Genomic DNA, 11,616 nt, shown 5'->3' with positions numbered 1-11,616 from the left:
TCAAGGCATTTCCGAATTCGATTTCACTTCCTGTCTCCGGAGGTACCTTGTTCTGATTGAATTTTGAAGACAGCATAGATGTATCCTTCGCTGCCTTAGATATCCCACAATTCTGTACGTTCCATTCCGTGACGGTTGAGCTAAAAAAAATAAAGATGAGTCTGAGAGTAGCGTTTGGTGGTCAGTTTGTGTGCAAATGTATATTTCTGACTAACTTTTTTGCACTTTTGATGTTTTTTCCAGCGAGAGGTCAATATTACAGTATATAAATATTTGTTTGGCTATCATCAAAATTCGTTCCATTTTGTTGTAGATCATTAAATCGTTACGCTGCCTCAGAACCCTGTCCGAAATCAGTTTCATAAGGTGCCTACGGGCAAAATCGCTGCCTGCAAAGTCACTGACTGATAAGGCAGTGAGGCAACAAATATTTACAAATATTTCTCTTTCAGAGTGAATGTTCTGTCATCTCTTGGCTTTTTCCAATTTATTTGGCATGTTTTTACATTATCCCTCCATTACTAGAACCTCATTAAAACACAACATCTATATAAACCACTTATTTCAGTCCGTCCCGGAATTCAGTTAGCATCCTTCATCTGACGACCTGTTTCCGCTGTAGTGATGCCCAGAGGGCACAGTAAAGCTCAGAGTCAAATCTTAGCTCAAGGCTCTTTATTACAGACAGCAACCAGACATGTCTGTCTCTTCCATATCTCTCTTATGCATTCAGTAACCATGTGAACTAATAAGAATCTGAAACTAATGAGAAACTAATGATTACATTTTTTTTTCTCCTCAGAGACAATAAAAACACATTTAATTTATAAACTCATATACTTGGGCAATATTTTATTTATTTGTCACAGGTTTCAGCTGCAAGGGTCTGAAAGGAAACAAATGGTGCTTTGGATCAATTAGCCTTTCATCAATTCTCAATTATAAACTATACAAAACTTTTTCCTTTGTATTATCTTAATCATTATTATTCTGGTCAAAGTGCAGTTTTCCACTTTGATTTCTTTCAGCTGCACACCACATACACACACACAAACATTAGTCAGCAATACCAGCTACATTCATTTATCAGATGCCGTGCATATATCAAGACAGACATCCATGCAACGTGTGTGCCGGACTTCTATTAAAAGTGAATATACAGTGCAACCAGTCAAAATGATAATGTCAGTCTTTCATTGTTTCCATCAGTCCATCAAGCTCCATTCGGTTTGAGCGTATATTTCAAGCACACGGGGGGAACAGACTGAGCATGCCCAGATGGGAGGGGCATGTAAGCTGGGGCAGGGCCTGAGGTGATAAGGTAACTTGGAGATTCGGATTCATTTGCCAGATTTTTGAGCTTTCTGGGCAGATTTGGTCACTTTCCCGCTGCCGCCGATCTTCTTGTCCACGCTTTTGATGACACCGACTGCAACAGTCTGTCTCATATCTCTGACAGCAAACCTTCCTGGGAAAACACAGAAACAGGCACATATTTCTTTTAATATGAAAACTGTTTGATAAAAGGTCTAGTGTCGTTTTCTGTGTTTGTGTGCGCTGACTAAAGACTTCAATCTGGCCAGAGTCATCTATCAGGATTGTGCCTAACAAAAACAAGATCTTCTTGGTGAACAAAATTGGAAATGTGGGGAAAAAATAATGAGAACAAGATGGAATAAAAATGATATCCTGCAGTAAAACAGCAGGTCAAAAGTGACGAGAGACTGTATAATGAAACAGGCCTAATAATCAGTTTTATTGAAGCTGCATCGTCAGAGAAAATGTAATCCAGAGAGAGAAACATGAAAATCATGAACTCATGTTTCAAAAGGATTATGTGGAGGCTAACATCACTGATGAGTCAGGATTTTACCCTGACAACGGCTGCAGTGAATCTCATTAATCATGAAGCTGAGTGACCATCAGTGAGTTGTAAGCCTGAGACGTCAATTCTAAATGAGTATGACTAACTGTTGGTTGCTGGGTTGCTTGGTTTTTGTAATTTGAGAAGAACATACATGAATCATCATGTTTTTTTTCTAAAGCCTCATATATAGGACTTGTTTTACAGGAAAAAAAATTAGAAATCTAGCACAAGGTTTTATTATATCTCCTCTTGATTATGTGCGGGTTTGACATACAAATAGCTACATCCATGTTAATGTTTTTTTTTTTTTCAGATGCTAAAATTATTTCTCCTATACCCTTTTTAATGGTCTTTTTTGTAGCTATAAGATGCCTTTGTTAATTTATATGAATATTTTCCACCCCAACTATGTTGCCATGAATAAACATCCAAAAGAGATAATATAATATTGTTAAAAATGCTGAGAAAAAAACAACAACATGCATTGCAAAACAAAACGAAAAGAATAAACAATAAATACAAAACATAAAATAAATCAAAGCCAAACAAAACAAAAGAAAGAAATACAAAACAAAAAAGAAAGCAAAACAAAACATAAAATAGAGCAAAACCAAACAACATTAAAAAAAACATAAAAGCAAAACAAAACATAAAAGAAAGCAAAGCCAAACAAAATATAAGATAAACAAAACAAAGCGAGGCAAAACAAATCATAAAAGAAAGCAATAATAAAAAATAAAAAAAAGAGTAAAACAATATAAATAAAGTACAACAAAAGCAAGGCAAAATAAAACAAAACATAAAAGAAAACAAAGCAAAACAAAACATAAAAGAAAGCCAAGTCAAACAAAACATAAAAGCAAGGCAAAACAAAACATAATATAAAAGAAAGCAAAGCCAAACAACATTAAAGAAAAATATATAAGAAAACAAATCCAAACAACATTTAAAAAGCATAAAAGCAAAACAAAGCTTAAAAGAGAGCAAAGTCAAACAACATTAAAAAAAAAAAAACATAAAAGCAAGGCAAAACTAGAAAAACAAAAGAAAGCAAAGTCAAACAACATAAAAGAAAAACATAACCTAAAAGAAGGCAAAGCAAAACAACATAAAAACCATAAAAGCAAAACAAACTACGTTAAGAAAGAAAAACAAGAAAACACAAAAAAAGCAAAACAAAAACAAAAGTAAGGCAGATTTTTTTTTTTTTTTTTAACAAAAGAAAGCCAAGCAAATTGATTCACAAACCTATTAAAGGGGTCCTATTATGCTCTTTTACAAAGTCTTGATTTAGTTTTTGGGGTGTACTAGAACATGCTCTCGTGCTTAGTGGTTCGAAAAACGCATTATTTTTTTTAACATAATTTACATTATTACAATACATTACTCCCAGCCAAATGGCTCAATTAGTTCTAGGTTTAATGAAGACACATTCCGAAAAATGAAATGTGTTGTGATTGGTTAGTTGTCCCACTCCGCTGCAATTGACGAACAGCTTCGACATAGTTTCAGTACTGCCACGCCCCTTGTCAAAGCAGCAAGTTCCGTGTACAACTGTTAGCGCAAGCTAGATTAAAGTGATTCTTACGTTTTAAATATGGATATTTTTCTTACAAAACCTCATTGATTCGCTACAGGAGGCCTTTATTGACCCCCTGGAGCTGTGTGAGGCACTTTTTATTATGGATGGATGCATATTATTGGACTTGTTATGCACTGCTGAAGAGAAACACCCATCTATGCCATTCTAAAGCTTTGGAGTGCCAGGATAAATTTTAATATAACTCAGATTGCATTCATCTGAAAGAAGGAAGTCATATACACCTAGGATGCATGGAGGGTGAGTACATAATACGTTACAGTAATGTTGGGTCCTGTCGTCAGCCTGCGAGATCGCCAATACATGATATTATTGTGCTAACGTATTTAATTATTTACATACTTAGTTTTATTGCCCGAAACCAGCTCCAGCATAAGGCTAAAAGCAGCCTAACATTATCAAAGAACATCATCACTGTTTAGCCTAGTTTATTCTAGTGCAAGTTTATGCCTTTTAAAAAACACTTGCGTTAACAGTGAAGCTGTCTACACTGTATGATCAATAAATCTCTTACCACACACTGCACACATCTGCGGTGCGTTACGATTCCGACACGGCAACCGGAGTAGATCGCAGCTTTGGCATGTGTTTCGGCCCCCTGTACTGCACACGTCTGCGGCGCGTTACTGCTCTGAAGCGGCCACTCTAGTCAATGCTTGTGTTTATACCCACCGCGCTGTGGCTCGTTGAAGTGGCTCTCAGCGCTGCATCACTAAAGTTAGGCTAATCTCCCACCTCGTCCCTACCTACCCCCAACAATTCGAATTTCCATAAGCCGGATTTATTTTAATGATATTCTAATGGGCCGTGTTGTGACATTATTGCATGCGGAAAACAAACGCTGTAGTCTAAAGGAGCCGTTCGTTGTAGTTCTTGAAAAGAGATTTTTTAAAAACGAAATATCTCCCTTTGGAGTAGCCTTTGAGATTTGTAACTTGTAGATCTTTTTTATGCCCAAATCCCACACTGACTAAAATTAAAAAAGTGAAAAAGCATAATAGCACCCCTTTAATATAGGGTTAAATGTAGAGTTGACACATACCCAAGGGAGGGTACTGAGAGAAGCTCTCCACACACATCGGTTTTCCTGGGATCATGTCCACAATGGCGGCATCTCCAGACTTCAGGCTTTTGGGGTTGTCTTCCAGCTTCTTGCCTGAACGGCGATCAATCTTCTCTTTGAGCTCAGCAAACTTGCAGGCAATGTGAGCTGTGTGGCAGTCTATGACAGGAGAGTAACCTGCACTGATCTGTCCTGGGTGATTCAAAATGATGACCTGATGAAAAGAGAGAGAAAGAATAGAAATCCAGATTGAAAGAAAAAAGATATCAAGATAAACTACCAAGCTGACAATGAACATTGTCCCACCTGTGCTGTAAACCCTGATGCTTCCTGAGGCGGGTCTGACTTACTATCCCCACACACGTTACCTCTCCTTATGTCTTTTACAGACACATTCTTCACATTAAAGCCAACGTTGTCTCCCGGCAGAGCTTCGCTCAGAGACTCGTGATGCATCTCCACCGACTTCACCTCTGTAGTGATGTTGACTGGGGCAAAGGTCACCACCATACTGGGCCGCAGGATACCCGTTTCCACCCTGCCCACCGGCACAGTGCCTATACCTGAGGAGAAAACCATGACATCTCTGAATAAGCATGTACTCGAAATGTAACGACAAGCTGATCTTAAAAATGACATCACCCCATAGAATGTGCATGATTTGAGTGGGTTAATCCCACCTCCAATCTTGTAGACGTCTTGTAGGGGTAGACGTAAAGGCTTGTCAGTGGGACGTGTTGGAGGCATGATGGTATCGAGAGCTTCCAGTAGAGTAACGCCACTGGCATGCTGCTCCTTCCTGTCCAGCTTCCAGCCTTTAAACCACGGCATCTGCACAGCACAAATGATTATGGTTTTATTAATCAAATCGCAAGCGTTCTGCCAACAGTTTAATTGGAAACTGCCAAACGATATGAGGTCATTGCTGAAACGAACACAAACACACACATGCCAAGGAGACTCACATTAGATGATGGTTCCAGCATGTTGTCTCCATGCCAACCTGAAATTGGAACGAAGGGCACCGAGGCGGGGCTGTAACCGATCTTTTTGATGTAAGCGCTTACTTCTTTAACAATCTCATCATAGCGCTTCTCGCTGTAGGATGGCTCCGTGGAGTCCATCTTGTTGACGGCTACAATCAGCTGCTTGACGCCCAGCGTGTAGGCCAGCAAGGCGTGTTCCCTTGTTTGCCCATTTTTAGAGATGCCAGCCTCAAATTCACCCACTCCTGCAGCCACAATTAGAACAGCACAATCCGCCTGGGATAGAAAGATTGAGAGCCACATTGTTTAAAGATAAACATACTAAAGTTTTGCACAGGATTTTCTCGCCAAGCATTGATATGCCACCAGTTCTTGTAAACTGTTGTAACTGAGCAAGCATTGTCTTACCTGAGACGTCCCAGTGATCATGTTCTTGATGAAGTCTCTGTGTCCTGGAGCATCTATTATGGTTATGTAGTACTTGGTGGTCTCAAACTTCCAGAGTGAAATGTCTATGGTAATTCCTCTCTCCCTCTCGGCCTTCAGCTTGTCCAGAACCCAGGCGTACTTAAAGGAACCTTTTCCCATCTGCCAAAACAAAAGTATGTGAGCATGCAGGAGAAAAATGCCTTCACTGAGGAAAAAATTAAGATGTGTGGACACACGAAAGCAATCATCTTTGACAGTATTGTGACAGTGCATGTGTTTTTTGAGGAGAAACCAACACCTGTATTGCAATGACATCTCAAATACTGGATTGCTTGGATTGTATAGTGGTGTAAATAAATCTCTCAGGGTAACATCTCTGCTCTCGTAGGGTTAACTCTGCATTGCAGTTCTAAATTTGTAGTGCAAATGTTAAAAACGGTTCCTCCCATATGCCTCAACATTTTGCCTTTGAGCTTGGCACATGCTCCATAGAACTATCCCTTCAAAAAATCCAGTACCTATTTTCACAGTGGAAGGTTGTAGGTTTAAATCCTCAAAGACAGGGGTGTCAAACTCAGCTCCTGGAGGGCCACAGCCCTGCAGAGTTTAGCTTCAACCCTGATTATACACACTTGATCCAGCTAATAGGGTCCCTTAAGGCTTATGTGAAAACTATGTGGTTTGTGTGTTGGAGCTGGGCTGGAACTAAACTCTGGAGGGCTGCGGCCCTCCAGGAACTGAGTTTAATGCCCCTGCTCTAAGAGACACACTACAAACCCAGCTCACTGTCTCTGTAATAAGCCTCTTAATTTCACAAATGGAAGGTTGTGGGTTTATATACCACATTTGGCCCACAAACTATACCTCAACATTGTGCCATTGAGTTAAATCACTTACCCCAGCTGACTGTCTTTGTAATAATTCTGTTAACAGTTTTCACAAATGGAAGGTTGTGGGTTCATATCCCACAAAGGACCACACACTTTCCCTTAACATTGTTCCATTAAATTAAATCACTTACCCCAGCAGACTGTGTTTGTAACAAGTCTCTTAATTTCACAAATGGAAGATCATGGGTTTACATCCCACATTTGGCCCACACACTATACCTCAACATTGTGCCATTGAGTTAAATCACATACCCCAGTAGACTGTGTTTGCAATAATTCTCTTAACCATTTCACAAATAGACGGTTGTGGGTTTACAACCCACATTTGGCCCCACACACTATACCTCAACATTGTGCCATTGAGATAAATCACTTACTCCAGCTGACGGTCTTTGTAATAATTGTCTTAATTTTCAAAAATAAAATGTTGTGGGTTCATATCCCACAAGGGTCAGTACACCATGCCTCAACATTGTGCCATAGAGTTAAATCGCTTACCCCAGCTAACTATAAAAAAAAATAATCTTAAAAATTTTCGCAAATGGAAGGTTGTGGGTTCATATCCCACAAGGGTCCATACACTATCCCTTATTATCATTCTATTACATTAAATCACATACCCCAGCAGACTGTGTTTGTAATAATCTCTTAATTTTCACAAATAAAAGGTTGTGGGTTCATATCCCACATTTGGGCCACACACTATGCCTCAACATAATTCCACTGAGTTAAATCACTTACCCTAGCTGGCTATCTTTGTAATAATTCTCTTAACAATTTTCACAAATGGAAGGTTGCGGGTTCATACCCCACAAGGGTCCATACACTATCCCTAAACATTGTTCTATTACACTAAATCATATACCCCAGCGGACTGTGTTTGCAATACGTCTCTTAACAATTTCACAAATAGAAGGTTGTGGCTTTACATCCCACATTTGTCCCCACACACTATACCTCAACTTTGTGTCATTAAGTTAAATTACCTACCCCAGCTGACGGTCTTTGTAATAAGTCTCTTCACAATTTCCACAGATGTGAGGTTGTGGGTTCATATCACATAGGGGGTCCACACACTGTGCCATTGATTTAAATCACTTACCACAGCTGACTGTTATTGTAATAAACCTTTTAACAATGTAAGATTGTCGGTTCATAACCCATAAGGGTCCATACACTATGCCTTAACATTGTTCCATTAAGTTAAATTACTTACCCCAGCTAGCTCTCTTTGTAATGTCTCTTTACAATTTTCATAGATGGAAGGTTGTGGGTTCATATCCCATAAGGGTCCACGCTATGTCTTAAAATTGTGGCATTGAGTTTAATCACTTACCCCAGATGACTGCCTTTGTAATAAGTCTCTTAACAATTTCACAAACAGAAGGTTGTGGGTTCATATCCTACATTTGGCCAACACACTATACCTCAACTTTATACCTCAATCAATTACCCCAGCTGTCTTTGTAATAAGTTTCTTAACAATTCTCACAAATGGAAGTTTGTGGGTTCATATCCCACAGGGCGTCCATATACTTTGACTTAACATTGTGCCATTGAGAAAATCACTTATCCCAGCTGACTGAAATAAGCCATAACAGGTTTTGCAACTGGATTGTTGTAGGTTTAACTCTCAGAAGTGTCCATATCTTGTGCCTTTGAGCAAGGCAGTTGCTCTAGACAACTCTCACTCTTATAAATTGACATTTTCACAATGATCCAACACAGTCCTGCTTTGATAAAGAAGCTTGTAGGTCAGGGATGGGCAACTGTGGTCCACAGGCATGCCACTGTTCTGAAGAGTTTAGTTTTATCCTTAATCAAACACACCTGCCTGTCATTTTCAAGCAGTCCTAAAAAAAGGATTGATTTTTCTGGTTGGTTTGATTAGGGATGGAGCTAAACACTGCAGGACAATGGATGTCCAGGCCTGGAGTTGCCCATCCCTGTTGTACTCAAAACCCCCTGCTGAGAGTGATAATGTTAAGTCAAGCTTACTAATGTTCCTAATCTTCAGTAAACCTACAACACAAAACCAACAGGCTTTTGTGTTCACACAGTGTTTTACTACCTATATTTTGCTACATAAAGAACAAGTTACCCTCAAAGACAGAGGTGAGGTGTCAGACCTACAGGATTGCACCCATTTACTCAGGTCTCATTCTTTGTCTATTGTGCGTCAAGAAGACAGAAGTGCAGGGCTCGACTAATGGTTCTGCCTGCTCCAGAAATCCATTTATCTTTTGCTTTCATCTCCAATGGCGTCTTCCAAAGAGTAAATGTCTCAATGTAATTACACAGCAATTCTCCCTCTGCTCTCCAGCGTGCAAGAGGGCATAGTGTGATGCATGATGAGACTCTTACATAATTACCCTACACGGTAAGTGGGTTGGAGTTACCTATCATTCAGATGGGTACAAATCTCATAACACATTAGGGATTTGGCAATGCTGATGAGGTCACTTAAATTTAAATGGAAGTTGCAACTTAACCACCTTTTCTTATAATCAATGTTTATCTGGCTTCAAACTAAGCAATTTCACTCAATTTTAACACCAAATTGTTTGAGATCATGTTTGCTTACCTCAGCAGCCTCTTTTTCAAACTTCTCAATGGTTCTTTTATCAATTCCTCCACATTTATAGATGAGATGGCCAGTGGTGGTGGATTTCCCAGAATCAACATGGCCGATGACCACAATATTGATGTGAATCTTCTCTTTCCCCATGATGGCACAGGGCAGGAAGAGAGGATGGGAACGGATGAAGCTTTCTTCTGTCTACAGCCGTCACAGACAAAGAACATTTGCACAAGACGACACAATATGTACTTTCATCCTAGGATCACAATTTAGTCTTCAGAGCACAACAAAACCAAGCTATTCAAGGTAATTTCTGAACAGCATAAAATGGAAGATATATACTACAAAATTAAATAAAACAATTATAAAACAGTATATACTATATAAAATATCTGAAACGTTATGAACAGTTGTCATGACCAATACATAAATAATTATTTGATCTCATTAATCATTTTAACAGTTTTCCGAAAGCTTGAAAAATTACAATCTCAAAATATATTATTACTATTATTATTATTCAGACCAAACTATCTTAAAAAAACATGAATACATTTTCAAAACTCATATCTTACAAGTTTACATACCTCTTGCAGGATCTATAACATAACTATGACTTTTTTTCTCTGCTTTTTAGTCAGAATTTGAAGAAGTTGCATAACAATTGAATATATTGTGCAAGAAAAAAATGATAAATTACACAAATCATTCTGTCAAAAAACAGATATACCCTTGGCTTTCAAGACATATGTTGCCTCTCCGAGCATCAATTATTGTTATTAACAATAGTCAAATGAGTCCCTCAATTGACTGTAAAAGCTGGGTGTTAAACCTGGAGGCTTTTTGTCAAAAATAGTGGGTTGCTTGCTTCCCTGCTCGGGACAAAACAAAGACTCATCCGCAACTAACACAAAAACCTACAAACAGTATTTGATGTAGGAGGAAACAACACATGAAATGAAGATGCAAGGGTAACTTTTGAACAGGATATGTAAATACTGCTATATATTTATATATATTAATTTACAAATAATATTTTGTTGAATAGCTTCATCGAGGTAGTACTAAATATAAACAGAACAGAAAAAAGCTGTCAAGTGTCACGAGTATAGTTAAAGTCTATCAGCAAGAGGATGTTTGTGGCCTCTTACCTGCAGCAGACAGGCGGACCCTGTTCTCCCCTCAGCAAACAGACACTCTGAGCTCCTGCAAAGGTGGCGGCACAGTCCAAGTCTGTGTGCGTAATGAACTCACCCCACTTTGATACAGCAATGCGGCACTCAAAGTGGGGGGAGGCTGGTGGTGAGGGACTGCAGTGAGACAGCTGCAACAGCAGCAGAAACGAGCTAAGAGGAAGAGTACGAGAGATGAAGGAAGAACACACTGGAATAGAGCAGCGTTCAGTGACTCAGCATCTTATCCTCAATTAACTCTTTCTGGATAAGAATCGGATTGGTTCCCTATGTGGGACTGAAATGACACCTACAAATTCCTAATATACATTTTTTGTATTATTGTTAAGAATGTTTATTACCAGGTTATTCTAGAGGTAACTATTTCTATGTCTTTAGTGACATGCGATTTTAGTATTATTAGTACATCTGAAATTGTGTATTTATCAAAGGGGTCTGATTAGTTTCCTGGTCTGTTTTTACAAAATTCATCAATAAATTATATTTTGACCACCATTCTTTAGCAAATTTCATACTGATACTTTTATTTAATACTCACTTTGCAGAACACAACAGAAAACCTTGTGATTTGTTCTCCACTCTCTCTCATACTTTATATATATATAGATGAGGTCAAAAGTTTACATACACCTTGCAGAATCTGCTAAATGCTAATTATTTTAGCAAAATAAGAGGGATCATACAAAATGCATGTTATTTTTTTATTTAGTACTGACCTGAGTTTACATATAGTCCACAAGAGTAAATAATAAATAAAAAGGTTTAAATAATAAATACAATTTCATAAACTGAGGGACTCATATGCAACTATTACACAAGGTTCAAACGCTCATGGATGCTTAAGAAGAAAACACAATGCATTAAGGAGGGTGAAAACTTTTGGAATTTTAAGATCAGGGTAAATTTAACTTATTTTGTCATCTGGGACACATGTAAGTATCATCTTTTGCTTCTGAAGGGCAGTACTAAATGAAAAAATATGATATTTAGGCAAAATAATAAAAATG

General features: G+C 38.4%; 1 protein-coding gene across 1 annotated transcript; it reads right to left on the bottom strand.

The window, feature by feature from the left end:
• Nucleotides 1-660: 660 nt before the first annotated feature.
• Nucleotides 661-10,783, bottom strand: eef1a2 (eukaryotic translation elongation factor 1 alpha 2). Its single transcript, XM_051096949.1, has 8 exons — nucleotides 10,568-10,783; nucleotides 9,420-9,614; nucleotides 5,925-6,104; nucleotides 5,496-5,792; nucleotides 5,211-5,361; nucleotides 4,837-5,093; nucleotides 4,510-4,744; nucleotides 661-1,468 (listed from the first exon to the last, which is right to left on the bottom strand). The coding sequence occupies exons 2-8, from the start codon at nucleotides 9,561-9,563 to the stop codon at nucleotides 1,341-1,343; spliced, it is 1,392 nt and encodes a 463-aa protein (XP_050952906.1). The 5' UTR covers nucleotides 9,564-9,614; nucleotides 10,568-10,783; the 3' UTR covers nucleotides 661-1,340.
• Nucleotides 10,784-11,616: the final 833 nt, after the last annotated feature.

Source organism: Labeo rohita, chromosome 23, assembly GCF_022985175.1.
Source record: "Labeo rohita strain BAU-BD-2019 chromosome 23, IGBB_LRoh.1.0, whole genome shotgun sequence".
NCBI lineage: Eukaryota > Metazoa > Chordata > Actinopteri > Cypriniformes > Cyprinidae > Labeo > Labeo rohita.
This window is presented reverse-complemented; position numbering and strand designations above follow the sequence as displayed.